Below are 23,031 nucleotides of genomic sequence, written 5' to 3'. Positions count from 1 at the left end.
TTGGTGTGACAGACCACACATGTGATGTCTAAGGATGACAGTGAGAGAATTCTCTGAATAAATGTTTCTGTGGGATAATTGCATTCAGTAAAACAACATGGGATGCTTCAATCCTGCCAGCAATCATATGCCACAAGTTCCATATTTCCATGAAAACATGAAATAGAGGTTAGGTATCAATAAGTATAAGAGTGAAGAAAATTTCAATGATCACCAGAGGGGGGGCCCAGGCAGCTCAGCAAGTATTGATGCTGACTACCAACCCTGGAGTCACAAGTTCGAATCCAGGGCGTGCTGAGTGACTCCAGCCAGGTCTCCTAAGTAACCAAATTGGCCCGGTTGCTAGGGAGGGTAGAGTCACATGGAGTAACCTCCTAGTGGTCATGATTAGTGGTTCTCGCTTTCGAGATTTGGGGGTTTGTGGTAAGTTGTGCATAGATTGCGGAGAGTAGCATGAGCCTCCACATGCGGAGTCTCCGGGGTGTCATGAACAATGAGTCATGTGATAAGATGCACGGATTGATGGTCTCAGAAGCAGAGGCAACTGAGACTTGTCCTCCACATCCCAGATTGAGGTGAGTAACGCGCCACCAAGAGGACCTACTAAGTAGTGGGAACTGGGCATTCCAAATTGGGAGAAATGGGGGATTAAATAAATGTAAATTTTATTTAATAAAAAATTCTCTCCAGAGAACTGTTCAAACAGATAAAATACATTGAATTATTGATAACAACTGAGACATTATAGCAAGCAAATTCTTAATTTGTCAGAGTGCATCATTATGCTTTATTTCATTCATTTTCTGGCATTTAAATATCTTCTGTATTGTTTAAAAAAAATGTTTTGAGTGTAAAACACACAACAAAAATGTTCACATGAATGGATAACTATATGCTGACAATCTATAGAAGATTAAAAATCATGCCTTTATTATTTCATTATTATTATTATTTTAGTTAGTCTTCCCCATCATTTTTCTACTTCAATTATTCTTTCTGCACTTTAAAATTTTCAATAAAACATTTAGTATGTTTTTTAAGCTATACATTTATAGCATAATACCCTTGTAATTACCAGTTAGTAACCTAAAAAAAAGTTTAACCATGTAAACCTGCCCACGCCCACACGCACGCACACACAAGACATTAGTAATGCCCTGCTCCCTTCAGAGTGCCCACCTCAAAGGCCCTGCCCTTCAGACTGAGGAGGACATAAGGATGCTCACTTTAGGTCGGAATTCACACTGGGTTGCATGCCAGTGAAACAGCAAAACTTTTTAGTCTTTGCACTTACTGCCATCTTGTGACTGCAAAACATACTGTCCTTAAAAATAAACAAATTAAAAATCCCAACTGTCCTTGCTCAGTGAGATCTCAGCTACAAATTCAATTAAATAATAATTGTATGCATATTTAGATTTTTCCTGTTAAAAAATAAAATGAAACTAGCAGCTGCAAGTTCTAAGAGCAGTAGCCAAAGTATATAAAATAATGACCTCTTTATTAACTATTCAATTTCAAGTAATTTGTGTTTCATTGCTTTTATGGTGTTTTCATACTACAGACGATATGTGTGTAAAGATTATCATAGAAACTTGAGTAAAGACTGAATGCTGATTATAAGTGCTGAATGATCACCAGGAGGCACTGTGTGAGAGCACCATGCTTTACAATTTCTCTTTTCTATTGCAAGACAGGAACAAAAGCTTATTTCCCAAAAAAAAACTCTTACATATGGTAAATATGCTATACCTACAGACAAATGTGTAGTAACAAGAGGTCCTTACCTGAAGTGTTCGTAAATGATAATAACTAATATGAAACATTACTGTACTTACCAATGTTATATACATGGTGATTATGTTGTACCTCCAGACAAGTGTGGGATAAAAACAGGCACTGACTTATGGTGTGTATATATATATATGGTCTCTTATACGAAACATTACTGTACATTCCAATGGTACATACATGGTAAATGGTACCTACAGACAAACGTGGCATAAAAATACATACTTATCAAAAGTGTACCTACATTGTAACCAGGGTTTGAAATGAACTATTCGGCTCACTGGCCACTGTGGCTGGTACTTTCAAGGTCACTAGCCCCTCCTCACAAAAAGTGGAGATTGTAACGGCATGCATTTTTTTGGACATTTTATTTGAACAAGAATTATATTAGTTTAACAGGACATAGGCCTAATGATTGAAGTCACCTTTAGTATATCTGAAGTGTAATAGTTTAGCCCTAATAGATTTAATATGAATCTGAACAAGTTACCAGTTAGTGTTACTGCAGTAAAGATAATAATAATAATAATACTAATAATAATACTAATAATAATAATAATGGAGCCAGTGAAGCCTGACTGAAACACACAAGTTTTCACCCTGCACGGTCTCAGAGCTCTGGCAATCTTAACTCTGGAGCATGCTGATGTGCACAACATGTGTGGAGTTCGACCATGTTTTCTGAACATGCAAGAACCGGGTATAATTTATAATTAATCATATCTTATTTAATGAGTTATAGCCAAGTGTTTTCCAATTAAACTGAACATGTTTAATGAGAATTCTACTGTTTTAAACTCTACATGTCCTTAAAAAATTATAAAAAAAATAAAACAAAATTGCATTACATGTTCTAAGTTGTTTTAATACAATTATTTTTATTTTCACTCATTCCTGCATTTGGGTCCTCATTCCTGACTTATTCCGTGACATATACAGTATGTCACATTTGCCTGTAGGTACAACATATTTACCATGTATGTACCATTGGTAAGTACAGTAGCCTAATGTTTCATATAAGTTACCATGTATGTATACCATAAGTAAGTGCCTGTTATTACCCCACACTTGTCTGGAGGTACAGCATACAGTCATTACCATGTATGTTCCATAAGTAAGTACTTCCTATGTACTAGGAAAGTACACACAGTGCTGGGTGGATTACTTATGTATTGTAACCAGTATTGTAATCTAGTAGATTCAATGTTTGGGTTAATCTAATCCAATTACTTTTGTATTAATTTCAACCTAATTCTGCATGGTTTAATCATTTGAGGGGTGCTTATGTCCACAAATTCTGAAAGATTATCTCAAATATAAAAATACGAAGTTTTCATATTTTCCCCTGTGATGCTGATAGAGGTCTAGGCCCTCCATCAATGACAGACTCAAATATGTTTGAATTTACCATAATAGTCTTCCTAGCAGTGTTCGGAACTCAGACACTCTCTCTCAGTTTGTCTAGACTAAAGACTTTTCTATTTAGCCCAGCATACACCTAATTTATCCCTCAGTTCATAGTTATGCTGCTTTAGTTATGTCTGCCGGAACAGGAAACACGTCTCTTATTCTTTAACCATACTTTAGAGTGAACGGATTTACGCTAATTTTGTTCTATTTATTCCCTGTCTAAACCTTGGGATTATATCTCTGGTCCTGCCCGACTCCCACTGTGTCGCTAAGTGATGACGACCAACTGCAGCATGTGCCAGCTAGACTTCATAAGACAGGATGAATTGACACAAACTCAAAGACATGGGATTCTTCATGAGTCACTCTCTGAAGCATGGGTTCAGGATTGAGTTCACCAAAATGACTTGCCACATGCTTCCAGCAAGACTGCGATGCTCCTCACTGAGCGATACCTATATCAACTTGGTCAAAGAAGGGGCAACACTCTCTAAAATTAAAATTACATACATAGAAAATTAATTAACCACTAACAAAAGCCTTCATCAAAATCAAATAACAATGCATTTACATGCCTTTCCTCAGTTAATTCGGGAAGACTTCAAGGACTTTAACACTAAACTTTATAGTTCATACAAAATAATTTTGTTTAACCATTGACACACACCACTTATTTAGCTTACTAATTTTAGCCACTAATAGTTCTAAACATAAATAACTAATATTGGAATTATATTCATTCATTTTCTGTTATAGTATAATTTAATGTAGAGCTGCTTTGAAAAAATGCCTGTTGTGAAAAGCACTTTACAAATAAATTTGACTTGACTGACTTGAGTTTAACAAGCTTTTTTATTAGTTTCTAAAATTATGGACAGGTTTCCGGGACATGTTTACACAAATGTGGTCATGCAATTTCGCCATTTTATCTAAATCAGACCAGTTACAGTTGCAATAAAAATTATTCAATTATATATGTATATTAAAACACATAAACTAAAACCTCAGTAAACAGTCTAAGTATGTTTTTAATGCAGATTTGAGTGATTTTGAGAACAAAGAGATTTTCCCAAATTTCTTTATAAAAAATAATGAATTCTTTCCACAAATGTCATGTCAAAAATGTTCAACCCCCAAAGTCAATCTTGGAAGAGCATCGTTTACCCTTAATAACATCAAATAAATGTTTCAGGTAAGTGTTCGAAGGCTTCTGACCTCTGTATTCGAGTCTTTACACATTTCTAAAGAGCAAAAGCTTCTAGCTCATTGACATTCTCTGGTTTCTGTGCTGCCAGTGCTTCCTTGAAGTACTAACAACGATTTTAATGATGGATTGAAAGGGCCATTCAAGGACATACCACAACCTATCCCTAAACCAGATTTACTCTCCCCCTCTCTTCCGAAAACACTCAAAGACTTACCGAACTTATATCAGTAGTGTGTTGATTTAGAATGTTTAAAAAAAGAGAATGATTAGGATGATCAATAAATAAAAAAATGTATTGTTAATTGTTAATATGTAACCATGTAAGCTATAAAAAGTAACTGTAGTCAGATTACAATAATTTTGAAATGTAATTTAATTACAAGTACTTATATTTTTGTAATCTGATTACATAATAAAGATAATCCATTACCACCCAGCACAGAGTACACATACTGTAAAATATAGTGCTACCGAAACCTCGTAAAGAGGACATGACTCTAGAATCACAGTCAGACACAGTGATGTGTTAAACATCTTGTTGGCAAGGACTAAAGCCACAGGAAAAAATAAATCAAGAGTATTTGTTTAACCATTGTGCTTTAACCTAACATTTGTACTGTATACTTGGATTGCGTTGCATAAATCAGAGAGAACAATAAGAAAAGTTAAAAAAAAATATGTTTGCTTTTTTATATGAAATCTAATTTTTGCCAAAACTAAAGCTTGCGAAATGGTTCTGGAGAATAAACATTTAGCAAGTGATTGCATAACTTCAGTGAAACCATGTGTATTCCAAATTAATGAGGATGGGCCTGAGGTGTATGCTAATCTTCAATTATTCAATAAGCCTACAAAGAACAAGATAATTCAGGCCTTATGAAATTAATTATCACTGAATAAATATACATATGGCCAAAATGTTCAACATGGCCAAAGATACAGTGAGGAAATGTTATTGTCAATATTCTTTCTCTAGCAGTACGGCGGATGATATGATTTATCAGTTTAAAGTACTAAACTGCTTAAAGGTCACACAGATGAAATTGATTGAGATGTATCAACCCAGAACATGATATCCTTTACATGTAATCAAAGTTATTGTAAATAAGATCAGCCCTAAGCCAGAAATAATGAAAGACATCATCTTTAAATGCTGCTCTGAGGTGTTGACATCCTGCGATAAAACAATCACATTCTCTGTCATTCTCTGAGGGTTATTCACCCTCTATTTGCCCATGCATTGAAACTGAACAAGCCTGAATGTCAGGGTCTTACATTTCTTAAAGTTATCTTGCCCTAAAGAAAGGGGGCAACATTTTCCCACTGTGAATTCAGCGACAGCCGATTTAAAGTTTTGCTTCTGAAATCGGTCTGTTAACCAAAATTAGAATCAAAGCTGGAAGTGTTGTTGAACGTATGGCCAAGTGCAGTTTCTGGATGAAATGTCCACAGAGTGGCACCAAAAGTGAGTTGCATTTTTAATTGTAAATAATGTAATACAGTTAACAGGAACGGGTACGCAAGGTGATAACCTGGTGTGAGCTGCGAGGTCTGTGTTCAGCGACTGCTATCAGGTAGTGAGGGCAGCCGGTGGTGCCCCCACTGGTGAGTTGGTGCCCTATGCAGGCCGTGTAATATGCATTTAGTGAGCGGCAGTACTGGGACAAGAACCCGTATATGGGAGGTTGCTTGTGCAACACACTATCAGCAAAGCTAGATGTAAAGGTGTTTGTGTCTGAACTGATGCAAACAGCTCTGATGGGAGATAGCATTTGCCAGTAATTCAGCAGAATGGGGTTGATTTCAGGGTGCATGAACTTACAGAATCAACATGGATTTCCTGTGTAAATATGTTGGAAGAACTGGTTTCCTAAACACTTACAACCACACAGATATCTGATTCTTTATTAATTACTATTGATTTGTCATTTAGCTTTACTGTTATTGAACGCAACCTACAATTCAGGTAAATTGGGCCATTATTACTAAGAGTGCCTTGTTCAAGGGCACAATGGTGATAGTTTATGAACTGCATCTTATAGAAGTCCCTTAAAGGTAAGTCAGTTCTTGCTGACAGGAATGTGTTTCCTGCTGTTTCTGTCCCATATACAGTAAGCACTGAGAATCATAATGACTTGGGACACGAGACTTGAAATCTGTCAAATAGCATTTCAACTGATATGCACAGCTATTCCCAAATGATTTGTGTTTGTTATTAAATTACTGCTTTCTGGTACACATAGTGAGTGAGTGAGTGAGTGTGTGTGTGTGTGTCTGCTTGCAAACACTAAAGATTTAAAAATACATTTTGGCTTGTCAATATCTAAACCACTGTAGCTCAATAGCATCACTGGTTAACAATTTTCATACTCAGAAATGTGACTTGTCTTATCCCTCTGGCAGAAAATGTCACAATTGTTCACAATGTGAAACGTCAACAAATGTGTTTCGATTCAGTGGGCTGTATTAAAAAAGTTAATGACGTCAGGCTTTGAGCTAGCCTAGCCTCATTAGCATAGCACTGCTGCAGTGATTGAAAAGGCTGGACTTCAATAAAACCAACAGATTAGGTTTCATCGACTTGGTTTTGCAGAAATAATTTACTTAACTCCCCATTGAACCTTATTTCCTTTAAGAAACGTTTAGCTCATTTGTCCTTGAATCACTTACTCAGACAACAAAACATTTTCCATGTGATGCTGCATACATCTGTAGGTTTCTTTTCCAACACGTCTTTTAGATGTAGATTTTTATGGAAGGACATCAAAAAGCTTTGTTTATTACTTCTCTGCTTTCCATAAAAGGGATAGTTCACCCAAGAATTACAATTCTGTCATAATTTAGCCATATGTGAAACAGAGAAGGAGAAAGTTTGAAGAATGTTGATGCTGCTCTTTTTTTCCATGTAATGTAAAAAATGGCCCACAGCAACCTCCTTATCTTAATTTATAATGTTTCTATTTAAAATGCATAAGTAACAGTGAATATGGGGAAGCTCAAGCATCTGGACACCAGATCATAAGTTCAAGTAATCATTTTGAATTTTGCGAAAAATTAGGTGCAGATGCTTCTGATGTTCATTAGCAGGTTTTATCAAGTTTTATTTTTGTTGTTGGTGTATTTTTGATGGCCCCCACAGTGAGTCTGGTTTCTCCCAAGGTTATTTTTCCTTTAACCAACATCTTATAGAGTTTTGTGTTCCTTGCCACAGTCGCCCTCGGCTTGCTCAATGGGGTTATAAATACAATTATTATTTACTTTTATACACACTTCATAATCGTATTTAATCAAACTACACAATGACTCTAAGACATTATAGATATTACAGGTTCATTTTCTGTAAAGCTGCTTTGAAACGATGTGTGTTGTGAAAGGCGCTATACAAATAAAATTACTTTGTATTTTTGTTGAATTTTTTCCGAGGGCAAAAACTTTTTTTGGTTCTGATGTTTTTCATCAGTGCTTGTTATCTCTTGTTATGGAAGACCAATGGAGTATTATGAGAGGGTTTAGCACGTGATGTGATAGGGAGAATTATTCGTTTTGTTCTTTTTGTCAGACTAGTGTTATATTCTGCAAGTTTCACCTCTTAATAACTAAATGTAACCTGTGGGTTGCAGTGTAACCAATAAAAGTAGAAAGGTATTTGTTCATATTTGATAGCTCTGTTTGCATCATTTAATATGTATTTGAGTTCTTGATGTTTTTGGTACCAGCTGTTTTTTACATTTCAGAACACACTTGATTCACAATAAAGTTAGAATAAATTACTATTGAGTAGAATAACATGTAACTGATTCTAAAAGTGAACAGACTCTAGACACATTGTAGCAGTAACCTGTAATATGCACCTCCACTGAATTGTCAATAACACTCATAATTGTTACTCTTATTTCAACATACATCAGGACAATGTAAGGCCTATGATATTTACGTGCCAGAAACAGATTCAGCATATTAAAAGCACAAGTACAATGTAACAAAGCCATCCATCCATTGTAATGCATGCTAAACCAACAGCAACAGCGCTCACAGTGCAAAATCTGAATCCAACATGCATCGATTCATGATGTGGATCACACGATCACATACAAAAATGAAAGACTGGTTTATTTTACCACACCTACTAGGTTATTTGTGCAAGCATAGTAAAGACTAGGCAAAGCAAAATATAGGCAACAGTAACAAAACACTGACAGTAACTCAACACATTTACACATACATAATTGTGTGGAATGAACAAGGCTGTTTCAGTAGCTTTCATGGTTCTTTTCAGTTATGTGCATCAATTGTTACTATATTTTTAAGCCGCATCAAATTAAATTCACACACATTAAGGTAAACAAGACATTACCTCATTGTGCTAGATCTTTCTTTAAGAGACAGTGGCCTAAAGAAAATGCGAATCCACAAATCCAAAAAACTGCCATTCATTATAATTTGGTGTTAGAACTTAATTTCTTCTCTATATACAGTTAATCTAAAAGAAATAGACTTTATTAAACATACAATTTAAGATAAATACTTCAATAAGAGAATATGACAAGTGCGATCACTGTGTTGTATGGAAATGTACAGTAATCAAATGGGAATGACACAATCTCCAGTGATCTACAAGATCTCCACGATGAACAACAGAAGACCTTTGTCGAACCTTAAGACGTCAAATAAATTGAAAACTGGCCCTGTTTTTGCCATATATAGACATAATCCTTTTGTCTAAGAGGCAGCTTTCTGTCAGCTTCTAACCACTTAATCACAGGTTGTGAAGAGAGAAGTAATGTTTTTAGGGCTTCGTAACGTAGCTGAAAGGGCACAAAGCACGTACAGCATTACCGTGACATCAGAAGCAGATATGGCATGTAGGAACTTTGAATTTCATACTTGAGAAGCAAACCTCTCATGGAACAATAGGTTTCCCCCTTGGATAAAGGAGAGAGAAGACCTCTAAAACATCTCTAATAAGGCTCAAAGTTGGGATATCAAGTGCAAAGAGAGGGAATGCAATGTAAATAAATAAACTTTGGTACATCAAGTCTGAAAGGCTAACAGGGTGATTCTCACGAAACCTGTCAAGGGAATGTATTTGTTTTTTTATTCAAAATGATATTTTGCATATAGAAAAGGAAGCCTATTTTCAGGACAATTAAAGATTTTTTACATTCTGCTAATTTTATTTGTGGCAATTTAAGAAATTTTTCCCTATAATTCTCATAATGCGAAAAAAGATGGACGTTATGATATTCTCATTAATGGCAAAAGCTGTAATAAAACATGACTTGTGTTAACGGTAATGAGAATCATAACTGAAAACAATGGGAATAGTAAAATTGCAACATCAGGAAGTGTTACGGTAATGACAAATTGGGGGTTAAATGTGCTTAAGTGTTCTGAAAATAATGTCACCATGCAAAAACATCATAATGGTCCTAAATAGGCTTCATCTTTTTTATAAAAATACAAATGCATATTCTTTTTGTATCGATTTAGGAATATACAACCAGGACATTTGAGAGGTGTCGTGAGAATCACCCAATTAGACTTGTTCTCAAATCAGTCTGAATATTACACTGTCATGATTTTTAACTCTGCTCCATTGTGAAGTCCATCTGTAAGAGCTTTACCCAAAGCTGAAGTGGGAACAAGGTGGATAAAGGCTTGAGAACATGTGAATAATTCAGATCCGGTATGTAGGGCTTTAGAGATTGGACTTGTGTTTTGATAAAATACAAAACAGATGGCCATTAATCAAGTCTAGCCCGGATGTGCGTAGTGTGTTTGGGTCCCAGGACCAGGGAGACTAAATTGGTGCCAGACATAAGCAATCATGGCTCCAAATCCACAGTCTGAACACAGGACAATGACAATTGTTGAGTACATCTTTTTACCTGTATTTCCATCTGATGCTGCTAGTTGACCACACTTTAACATGTTTATAAATGACATGTTTGTGTGCAAGCGTGTTAATGTCTGAAGTCCGCTTCAACATTCCTATGGTGGCAACTTCTCAGCATTTTTAGACAGGCTGTGCAGAAGTGTTTTCTGAAAGTCCCCATCAGATGCCTCCAGGACAAGAAATTCAATAAGCAGATCCCAGATGCAGAAAACAAGGTGCCTGTAAACAAAAACACAAAAACAGAAGAGAAACCACAGTCACAGGTCACAAGAAAATCAGCCTGTGCTTTCAAGAAGTCTAACTCTTTTCTGCCTGCTTTGGTCAGGAAATACAGTGTAGAAAGTAGTGAAAAAGAAGACTGGTAATGTATAAATGTAAAGGTGCAATATGTAATATATTTACTGTACTAAAGCGTAACATTATCGTAATATGTTATCACACATTTAGGAAACATGCTAAGTGTAAATACTGGCTTCTCTGAAAACAATGCTGCCGCCAGTATATTATACTTTGAAATGTCCCTTCCGGGTCAGAATTTCAGTTTGTGTTTTGGCCTGTATGAGGAAGACCTCATACAGGACCTCTTGAGACCATATAAACACAGTCTTGGTCTGGATCTGGGTCTCGCCTTATGGTCAAGACTGCAGTGTATCACCAGTGCACTAAATGTGATCATTATTTCAACCACTAGCTGGAGTGGCATCTTCACTATTACTGAAAGTTTGCATGTACATCTCAGTGGCGAGGCCAGAAGGGTGTTCATGGGGTTGCAGCTTCCACACTAAAAATGAGCTTTGCCACCTCAATTGTCACCCCAACTCGGACCCTGCTCGCACACTGGAGATGGTGTGCAATGGCTGAACACCGTCCATGTCGCGCATGGTCCATAACAACGTTCCGAATATTATTTCACTTGATATTGTAATCGTTATAAATAATATTGATTAATATAAATGTATTGCATGCCGTATTATTTATGTAGCTACACATTCCAAACATGCTGAGAACTGTGCTCCTGAAGTAGTTCATTGCCGAGCGGATTTCTTCTGCACCAATGACTTCAACTTCAACACCTCTGATTAGCCGTTGCATTCGTGTGTTCAACAGACTGTGAACTGTGTTCTGATGTCTGTGATTTTGAAAATGATGCATTGTTATTTTGTTTATTAATACTGGATATGAAACACAATTCTTAGATACCCTTGGTTTTCAGAAGTCCAACTAATTTCCGTGAATTATTATTTCAAACTGTTCTTTTCGATTATTACGAATGCATTAATATCAGTGTTCATCTTTCATTTTTCATATTTCGATCAGAGATGTTCAGTGTTGTTGTCAGCAAAGTACATTGTTTATGCAGAGTTGTTTTAATAGTTTAATTTTCCAGCAATAGTTTCCATCTCTCTGTTTAACTTTGATTAGCAAAGATGAATTTGGCATTTAATGTTTGGGATTTGGGTTACGATTCCAAAGGCGTCTTTAAAAATTTGACTGTTTTTTTTCTCATTGGTAAAATTTTCATTTTAAAACTTTGAAGAAGATTCTTTAATTACAAATTCATCATATCGGTTCATAAAATTTTACTGCCTGGTTCTTGGACCGACAGGTCTTGGTCTGGATCTGGGTCTTGAAGGGTCTAGTCTTGGTCTGGATCTGCGTTTTGAGGGGTCAGGTCTTGGTCTGGGTCTTAGGGTGTCTGGTATTGGTCCGGGTTCATAAAAATAGGTTTGCAAGGTCTTGCAAAAGTGGCCACAAAGCTGATATCTATCTCTGTCTGTGTTTAGTACTCAAACACACCTGTTTATAGTGGGGTCCTGAAAAGAATCCACAACCGTCTGCCAAGATATCTTGTATTTCTCAGAGCCGAGCATATCAGAGATTAGATCTGTAAAGACAAAAAAAAAAACACAATAAACTCAAGCAGAAAACAAAGAACAATAGAGATTGAGAGTGCTGCTGGACTACTTTTCACTATTGAGGGTGAACCGTAATTCAGTCAGGACAACTCTGTCAGGAGTAGTTTATAAAAGATTTATTCATGTAAATGACATTATGGCTACAACTAAAAATTATTTCGATAATCGATTACTCATCGATTATTTCTTCAATTAATCGATTATACTGGAAAAAATACAATTGTATATCCTGTATTTTATTAAAATCTGTGTGTGGAGAGTGGGGCAGGCCGAGCGGCAACTGTGCAGAGCGAGGCCGTGTTGGACATCTGCAGCGGATTATCTCGCCCAGCTGTGGGTGATTGCAGTCTTAACGAGCGAGAGATAAAGCCGTGACTAGAACGGCAGTCCACGAGAGACTCCGGGAGAGACAGAGACTAATGAAGCTGTGTGTTCATGTGGAGCTGAAAAGCACCAAATCCGGGCAGCATTTTGAAGTTGTCCTGCTGAAAAATTCAGGGATGTCCCTGGAAAAGACAATGCTGGATGGCAGTATATGCTGCTCCAAAATTTTTACATTTTGTCTTGCCCTTTACGCATCTGTTGGCAAATTGACAAGTCTCAAATGATCCTTGCTCTTGAAGGACTAGGCTGTTTTTGGAGGCTGGTGAGCATTGATGAGCCAATGCTTTCTTATATATAATTTTTTTATATCATGCTATGCATCATATGTTTTTACTGTACAATGTTATTCTTACTGCGCACTATTCCATGTGTATTTGTATCACAGTACCTTGTGTTATATTATCCAGGCATTATAAAAAAAAAAAGTAGTTGACTTCGGGAGTACTTCAAAAATATAAGTAATTGTATTCCACTACAGTTACAATTTAAATAATTAGTAATTATAATACATTCAAAAAGTATTTTAATTACTTTGCAATTTATTGTCATTTATTTCATTTCACATTCTATTCAGTTTGAAGAAATAGAAATAAACCTTGTGTTAATTTTTTTTTTTTACCAAGTAAGACCTTTGATATTAGGGCAAAAATCTTGAAAATCATTATTGTATTGTTTTCCTGTAAAAATATAAAAAAATCCTTAAAACAAGATCAATTTGATTTATCTTGTTTTAGAAACAACACTGCAGAAGACATTTAGGTTTTTCAGAGAATACATTTTTAACATGTGTATTTTGTCTTACTGTAAATTTTTTATAGACAAGACAAGTGAAAAAATCTGGAAGTAATCCAAAGTATTTAGAAATGTTACTGACCTTGAGTAATATAATGGAATACATTACAAATTACATTTTACAGCATGTATTCTGTAATTTGTAGTGGATTACATTTCAAAAGTAACCCTCCCAAACCTGCCTGTAGGAAAATACATGTGCAAATATGAATAGGACATACATTTATGCAACAGCGCTCTTTACTCACTTCACTCGCATAAAAACACAGATTATATACTCCTCAGAATGCATCAACACCATGGAAAGAACATAATGAAACAGTAATACCAAATTAGGTAAATAAGAGCTTTAACAGCATTCAATATATTAATCTCTAACAGCTGACGGTGCGGGCATGAGACTGGCATAATGTTTTGTGGAACAGCAACAGCACCACCTACTGTACAGGGGTGAAATCGTTTTTTAATTAGTTTTACAGACTGTGTGCATAGACCTTTCATCTGCAAAATCGTCACGGATTTGGTGTGAACAGGCCTTTAATGCAGGCCAAACATTTGTCTCTTGAGGGCAGGATGAGGCCTGCGGACCGCCTATTGATGTAATCCTTCCTCATGATCACGCAGCGTGATTTCATCAGCATAATGGGAAACTAAACACTAATAAAGTGTGACAAGCAGGGGCGTCGCACCTGTGGGGGATGTGGGTGTTTTAACACCCACACTTTTCCCGATGAGAGGGTTCAACACCCACACTTTTTCTGCAGTTTTGCCGCAGTTTTGCACAAACGCCTTACTACAGCCGCTCCTCCGTGTCTCTGGCCGCTCTGTGTCTGCGCTCGCTGCGGCTGCCTCCTCTCCCCCTCCCTCTCAAACATGACACCGGCTTTGAGTGTGACCGGCTGATGATTGGCTGTTCTACCTTAAGTCCCGCCTCTCTTGGTGGCAGTATATGCTGCCACCGATAAAGATTTATCGGTTAGCTCGTGCTGAGGAGGAGGGAACTTATGGTTATGGTTATTTGCATCTCCCTTTTCCAGGTGCTTTGAATGAGTGTTTATGCTTTCGAGGTTTTTAAATAAGCTTGATATGTGTTTGGGAAGATGTTCTATTTATGTTTTTGACATAAATAGAACATTGTTTGCATACCTTTTGAAGAAATATGAAAGAAAAGTGTATATTATTTTATGTTTAAAAACAGTAAATTGTTACATTATTTATACCACCAGAGAAAAAGCTTTGTGTGGGCATTTTTTTATTTTTTTATATCTCCCCTTTTCAGGGCACAAGTAAGCAAAATTTAGCAGTCACAGTCCTGTCAGACCCATGTCACTATCAAGCTTACCAGTCTTTTTGTCACGCAGAATCATTAAGATGCAGAAAAGAAAGAGGCAGGAGAAGATTGACACCTTTTTCAAGAGAAATCTTGTAATTGAAAGTTAAAAAATGTTGACATTAAACAACAGTAGCCTATTACCATTAGATATTGTTTGCATTTATTTCATGATATTAATTTTCAATATTCACTGAGGTTTGCTAGTGCCACAGCTGTAACTGTTTGACCCTATTCCTTTACCACTGCACCCTTGTTCAGGAGAGGAAGTTGCTGGAGGCATCAGTTTCAGAGAGAGCACAGGAAAATTCACAGGTGAAATGAATGTTACCGTTTGTGAAAGAGGTCTATGAAGGAAGAGAGGCCATGTGTGTGTGTTTTAGGCATGTGCCGGTATCACATTTTCATGCTGCGGTTAATTGATTGAGCTTTTATCACGGTATACGGTATTATCACAATATTTTAATTCCACAAGAGAAACGGATGGATTATGGGGGATGTAAGCTTTTTATATCTTGTATGTTATACCTTTTGTACCCTTCTGTCAATGTATTCATCATTTTTATTGTTAATAAACAAACCACATCCATCCCCCGCACTCTTGAAAAGCTTGCTACGCCCCTGGTGACAAGGCACTGTGCATGCAAGCTATTTGCAAATTACAAGCCGATCAACTATTTAGCCCTTTCTGGTGAATCGCACCTGCAAAATCCTAAACATTTTGTTCCAGGTTTAATTTATATTTTGAATAGACAGATTTTTGAACCCCACAATGTGGGTTTATGTTTTCTCTTTTAATCATTTAATGTAATTTTGAGTGTGACTATGGTTTAAGGAGGGTGTACATGTATGCTGGGTTGGAAATCTCAAGAATTATTAGTGGTGTTTTTCTTATTACATCATGTGTTGTTCTGAAAACAAATAGAAACAAATGAAACACGGAATGTAGGCTGTCACCCACGCAGTCTGACCGAAGCAAAGCAGGCACGTTTACTCCTGCGATCAACCGAAAGCGAAGCGCTGCCGGCTCGTGATGAGTGAATGATTTGCACACACTGCACAACTGTTGGGTATACTGCAGTCTCGTCACACTGCATGATCATGAGGTCTACATCAAGATGTAGATTGGAATGCAGGTGCGGAACTTATATAAATAAAATAGTCTATTCCTCTCTCGACGTTGCTAGCGTGCCACTGATTACCTCTCATAGTTGCCGACCCCTGTTATAAAACATAGAATATTGCAGTTAAATGAAAGTTATGGGTCATAATTTTTCCTCTTCAACCTTGTCGTTTTTCAAATGAGTTTCATCATGCAAAAGCATTTTTCCCTCCATAAAGTGATGTCACTGACAGAACTTCTCCATGCCTGCCGCACATATCCAACTAATCGATAATGAAATTTGTTGTTGATGATTTTCATCAAAAATAATGATCGATTTTATCGATTAGTTGTTGCAGGACTAAATTATATTGGAGTAGGTTTGGCATTGGCAGACTAGATCTGCTTTATGCACACTGATGCAGGTGCTTGACAATAGTCAATATGCTGCTGCTGTTGGAAATGTGCTGCATTTGAAGACAGACATGCTAGTGCTACTGAACAAAATCACATAACCCACCCTTCATAAAGCAGGTCTAGACAGGTGGAGTTGGGGAGGAGGGTAAATGTTTTGCAAGGGTGCACTGCTGGGCTTGAGTCAAGGTTGTTGTGGTGAGTACCAGTTTTATACATTTTGACAGAAGGATGTGAATGCCTGAAATGTTTACGTAGGGTGTCGGTAACTGAACCTATCGGCCTACGCCATGTAGAGTTTCCTAAACTTAATAGGACATTTCTGTGTTGAGAGGCTGGTTTCCTCTTGACTTTTTCTTGCTTGAGTTATGGTGCAGTGCGTCTCAACAGTTATTTGTCTGAATTACAATGTACGGTACTATTTGCAAAACCAATTTTAACTATTCAACCCAAAAGGAATTTTTAAATGAAAGAAAAAATTACATCTAGTATGTTTACTCAACAGTTATTAAGTAATTGAAAGGCAGAGGAAAATATCTGAATGTGGCATGTTTCTCTGATTTCCTCATATTCCATTTCAGATAAATTACTTGTTTCAGACATTATTAACTGTTAGACCAATTGTACTGACACACTAATGTAGGGAATTAGTATGTCAGTCTATAGGGGTGAATAATGGTGTGCTCTTGTTTTTTTTAGGGCAATAAAATGACAGAACTGATTTTTTCTGTCTTTTTTTTTTTTTATAATCAATGAAACAGAACAGGACTCCAAGTTTTTTTTTCTTTTTTCGGGGGTCTGGAATAATTTACATTACTCATCTTTACCTTACATAAAAAGGACCAAGTAAGAAAGAACTGATATTTTGCTATTTTTATTGTTATTGCAATTTAATCACAGATACTAATGAAGAATCAAGTGGCACTTTTTGGTCAGTCACTTAGTAAGCAGGTGAAAATATTTTACAAATTGTTTAAATCTATTCAGTGGAGGCCTCATTATTAAGTACAACTAGTAGGTTTATGTTTGTGTGCATATTATTTGGAAACCCACCTGGCAGTAGTTTCATCAGGCACAGCAAAGCCTGCTTTCTGGACTCCTCTTTCTGCTGCCGGCTCCGTTGGGGCCGGGGTTGGGCCGGCAGATATCCCCGGGCCAGATGGCTTCCTGCAGCACTCGCAGATAAATAACCCAATACTGCGTACAAGTCAGGTTAACCGCACCCACCTCCAGCCATCTACAATCCAATGAACAAACCAAAAAGAGTTTAACACAACTGTTATCATGTCAGAGGCTTCAGAATAGTAAAAGTGGTTGACTGTTGGCTGACGCAAGGTGTAGTCTAGAGGTTGTAGGTTCAAATCCCACAAATGAAAAACCATAACTAGAACCATTGTGTCAATGATCAAGGCACCTCAGGATGTTCCAGGCTAAGTTAAGATAAAAGTGTCAGCTAAAAATAGTTGTCATTGTCCAATACACAAATGTACAAAGCTCAATTAGAAATAAATTGTGACCACAGAAAAATAATCCCTAAAGCAACCCAAGTAAAACAGAAAAAATAGTCAAATGCAAATTTAAAGAACAGGATATTTCTGTGATTTTGCGAGTGATGAAAATTCTGTGTGCTGCCTATAAATATGCTAAAACATTTAAACATTTAAGATAGCAAATACTAATGGGTTGGAAGGAACTAGGCTGGGCAATATATATATATATATATATATATATATATATATATATATATATATATAAAAAAAATCTATACATTTTTCAGTCTTCTGTCGATATAACATTACTTTTTTTCTCTCGACTTAAAGAATGATTTTTTTCTCCAAATAGAGGAACCATCATATTGACAATACAGCCATTGTAGGCCAATTAGATCACGACAATTTGATTTATCGCCCAGCAAGCAAACGTGTGAATACAGTATTTCACGACTATTTCATTTGTCGCCCAGCCCTATTTCTGACTACTGGTGCTTGAAAGGCAATAAAAAAAATATATTTATATATTGCTGGTAAATTCGACTGTAACATGCTGATGAACTGCATGGAAACTGCACGAAACACACCATAAATCCTGTTTGATCAAAATACAGACAAAACGTCAACCAAATGGAAATGAGAAGTCAAGGAAAACATCCAGTAATTTAATAGAACATTTCACGATAGTTCCTTAACAAGGTGCTTTTCAAATGTACCACTCCTGCGGACAAAGATCTTTGTCTTTTTTTTGGTTAAAATCTGTGACCTGACACATATGGAGTTAGTTTGTCCTAACGAAAACTCCAGCAATGAAATGCTGTCTCATTTCACAGCATTAATACCACAAATTACTTTTGGCCACTTCACAATACATTACAGAATTTGTGTATAACTGCAGTGTTGCATAAACTTACTATGGATGAGATTGTGTTTAATCTTTTAATATTCACTACCATTTTGGCAGACAGTCATCTTAACAAATGGAAATACATGAAAGAGGTGGAGAAAGTTTTATAAAACACCACCATCTTCATGAAGAGAGCCTGCTGTACATTTCATCATAAAGCCTAGTGCACACTGTGGTCTTTCACGATTGTTGCACGTCAGATTGTACAATAAGATCTGCGTGATATTTTGAGTTAAAAGTTAAGGCAGATTGTGCAACATTAACTTGCTCTTATGCAAGACTGTACAATGTTCATTGCTAAGATTTCACAAAGGCAATTAATCAGCCATCTGTAAGCATGTTTAACTGCAATCAAAGACTGCAAATTTAGCCCAACAATAAAAACAATCTTTTAGGATTGCTGAAATTTGTCTTTTGGCAAAATAGGGGCCAAAATCATACAAGGTGCATCAAGCTTCGGTCTGTGGGGTGTACTTCCAATTTAAACTACAGTGCTGTGATAAGTAAACCCCATGAAAAATAGAGCAGTTTTATTTTTTGAGGAAAATGTAATTCTGACAGTTTCTGATACAAGAAACCTTGACTAACATTAAAAGTGGTCTAAAGAAAATAAAATGCTACAGAAGTGCAGAAAATAGATTGTAGCCAAGTGATGCGATTTTGACATCTAGACAGCAAAACCACCCTAACATGAAAATAAAGTAGTCTTAATAGAAGTACTGTAGACAGCATAAAACTCCTTTATGTATAAAATGTTACCATTACTCATAAAAAAATAAATAAAATGTGGTGCGCCAGTGATTCAAAGCAGCAGAAAATATTCCTAATAAAAAATATTCTTAAAAAAAAACAACCTGATAAACTGAAATGGTAGTGCTGAAAAGTTGCAATGATGACAATAACTTACAAAAGATGTTGAAAAAGTCTTCAAACCCATTTTACTATAAATAACCCAATCAAAAACCTCAAAAAGAAACTGGGAAAACAACTGAAGGTATTGTCCACTTTATGTGTCCCAGGAATTTCATGTGTCAATGATTTAACTCGGCCATGCTCTTCAATTACATAGCTGGTTTATTTTGGGCTTAACTCTTTGAAATGACACAGATGCTGCATGGTGACAGCGCCTGTTTGACACTGCATACCATCCATAGAAGGTCATAAAATCATGCTCACTCAATGCCAGTACAGTGACAAAAGTACAACGTACTACAAAAGTACAACATCGAATACTGGAAAAATATGAAAATATGAATACTTAGTGGTTGCATCCAAATTCCTGTACTTTCATAGTATGTACTGAATTTGACTAAGAACTTACTTCTTGAACGTTGATGAAGTATGTTCTGAAGGAAGAATACATATATTCCTAGACATATTACATCCTCTATGTTGCCACTGTTCTTTGTCAAATGTGTTCTTGGACATATCATGTACTGACAAAAACAAAAACAAAAAGTAACATTTTACCACAAGGAACACTTTTCTTCATTATTATAGCACTTGCACTTGATTAAAAGCTCTCAATTCTCAGCTATTTTTTCTGAATCTGATGGATTCAAGGTTAACGTGGAATTATGGGATAGCAAAGTGCCCAATGATTGCACGTTTCAGAACATCAGTAGGTGCAGAATGCATTTAGTATTGTGGAGTGGTGGTGGTGTAGTGGTCTAAAGCACATAACTGGTAAACTGGTAATCAGAAGGTCACTGGTTCGATCCCTACATCCACCACCATTGTGTCCTTGAGCAAGGCACTTACCTCCAGGTTGCTCCAGGGGGATTGTCCCTGTAATAACGGCTCTGTAAGTCGCTTTGGATAAAAGTGTCTGCCAAATGCATAAAATGTAAAATGTAAAATTTAGTAGGTATTGTTCGCCTATTGTTTTAGTAATAGTTTTATGAGTATTTGAACATCGTACTTATTTGGTGTACTGCCTTTTGCATCCTGTGCAACAATAAAAAGGCATGCATGTTCAGATGCAGGGAGTGCATGCTCACAGCATGGCCATTCTGTTCCATGAAAGTAATATTTTAGAGTCTGCAGTAGACTTTAATAGGGCCTAAAGGTTTTTTTTCCAACAATGAAATTCAAAACTAATTTCTGTAAATGTGTCAGCTACTACACTCTCAAAATTCTAGGTTGCCAGGAGTTTCTAATAGAGCTTATGAAAAGGCTTGCACCAGCTCTGTCAGAGCACCTACGTAATCCTTAAGATGCTCTGATGTAAGGTGATGGAACAAAAACTAGCTATTTCAGAACAACAAGTAGAGCATTTTATTCCATTAATGGCATTTCTGCCATTTATAAAGGGTAGTTCAAGCAGACTTGCATTACCTTTGACAGAGACATGCAGAATTAGTGGGGAAAACATTTCTCAAGCCAACAAGAGTGGAAAACAAGGGTGCGTGGAGCTCACTGGAGCCAATTAAGTTTAAACTACTCTTTTCAGAATTTAATATGAGCCTTCATTTCTTTTGACACTCCAAAAACATAAACATGATAAGTATATTCCATTTGGAGCTTTGCCTAATCTGCATCTCAAATACACTTGGAAAAACTGATGTGCTGGAAGACTAATCTGAGTAGGAACTGGAGGCTGAATTGTATAGAGCTATAATTATGAGATGGTAAACTGTCTGTGATGAGAGAGATGCAGATTAGTTTAACAACCACACTATTCAAAAAGTCAATTGAGATCTTACTTTGTAAATGAATGGAAAAACAATTTAAAAAGTCATTAGTTTCACAGCCACTTTCGTGATAATGAATACAATGTGAAAGACTTTAAATGTTAGCTTGACAAAGTCTTGTGTTAAAGTAAAAAAAGATGAAGGTTACTGATAGACAGACATAAAGACAGACAGACAGATACTTTCAAACCGCTTGACTGTGGGAGTTTGAAATCATGAATATTCTGTCAATTGACCCGTTTCTGAGGCATCACTTTAGGCGTTTTTCCACCATCGTATCAAACGGTTCTCAGCACGGTACGGAATGATTACAGGAGCATTTCCACTGGAGCACAGTTCGGCACGGCATGATTATAAACAATTTTCAGCCCGGAATTCTTGGCATGGTTAGCTAACCGTACTCAACCGTTCTCAACCGTGCTGGTAGAATATACTTCCCTGTTTTGTAAATATAATTCCCTGTTTGACTTGTTTGGTATCTCTTTTCTAAATGCTTTTTTTTGTCAGCGAAGTAGATTAATAGCTCATTTAATCTCAAAATACATTGATATATTCTCATATCCTATTGTCATCTAATATGATATGATATGATATGATATATATATATATATATATATATATATAATTTTAGTGAGTCTGGGAACTGTTAAATTTCTGCATGTTCGTGTCCGGTGGCAAACACAAGCCCTCAGCAAATGAGGGAAAACCTTGCACCTTTATCTCTTCACTTTATATTTAAGTGACATGGTCCATGTCTTTGCTGTTTGTTAACAGAAAAACCAGGAATATGCAATCATCCTCCATAGCGTGCCGCACTCGCTCCAATGTTTACCTCTCACAGCATTGCCAAAAGACGGATCTGTTATTTGACTTTCTCAGACATTTTAATATATTTTATCCATAATTAATCTCTGTACCGGTGAGTCTGATGTGTGACCAACAAGTACACACGTTTACAGAAACATCATTATAAAAATCTCTCATTCAGAAGTAACAAATGTTTTTGTGTTGTTTCTTGGTCTGATTTGGTAACAAAATTTCAAAGTGTCTGTTATGATCCCATCTACATGAAGGTAACTGCAGCTTTCAACTCGTGAAGAATACACAGAATGCAAAAGAAGCATACAGTGGCATCACATGAAGCAGGTCAACAGAAGCCTATGTGTTTTTGATTGGTTTGGTTTTTAAATTGGTTTGGTCCATTTTTGTCTTGATATTTTGACATGTAAGAGGTCATTGTACTAAAAAACATACTGTAAGTTTCAGAACTCAAAACTTCCTCTCCAGTCAGGAAAAAGCATTTATTGTTTCCACCCAGCAAAAACAACTTATTTTAATTCTTCTCCAGACAATGTGTATTGGGTGATGGGACAGTCATTAAAGTAGGTGACAAATATACAAAAAGCTGGCAAATAATTCTTAAGAGGATGGAAGTCAATTGGTGCTCCCCCATTTCAAGAATGGTTCACCGAACTGGGCACGTTGGAGGATTTGAAAAGATGTCATATAAAATAGACATGTATGGTAAGAAACGGGACAGGTATTTGGCCTATCTGGAGGGCTCTCAGTGAGTGCCATGAGGAGAGAAACAGAATTGTGGTGGTAATTGTAAATTCTATTGTGGAATTCTTTCTTTTCTCTTTGTTTGCTAATTTTACATTTTTTTTTATTTTTGATTTGTTTGTTTATATGTGTGCAT

General features: G+C 36.4%; 1 protein-coding gene across 1 annotated transcript in view; it reads right to left on the bottom strand.

Moving 5' to 3' along the window:
* Nucleotides 1–8,000: 8,000 nt before the first annotated feature.
* snx19b (sorting nexin 19b) overlaps nucleotides 8,001–23,031 on the bottom strand; it is a 45,006-nt gene continuing 29,975 nt past the window's right edge. Inside the window, 4 exon segments of the mRNA XM_052110251.1 lie at nucleotides 8,001–10,523; nucleotides 12,102–12,189; nucleotides 17,296–17,388; nucleotides 17,391–17,479. Coding sequence (XP_051966211.1) covers nucleotides 10,400–10,523; nucleotides 12,102–12,189; nucleotides 17,296–17,388; nucleotides 17,391–17,479 — 394 coding nt within the window. The 3' untranslated portion in view covers nucleotides 8,001–10,399.

This window comes from Xyrauchen texanus, chromosome 38 (assembly GCF_025860055.1).
Source record: "Xyrauchen texanus isolate HMW12.3.18 chromosome 38, RBS_HiC_50CHRs, whole genome shotgun sequence".
Lineage (NCBI taxonomy): Eukaryota > Metazoa > Chordata > Actinopteri > Cypriniformes > Catostomidae > Xyrauchen > Xyrauchen texanus.
Note: the sequence above shows the minus strand (reverse complement) of the source record. Positions and strands in the feature narration are given on the sequence as shown.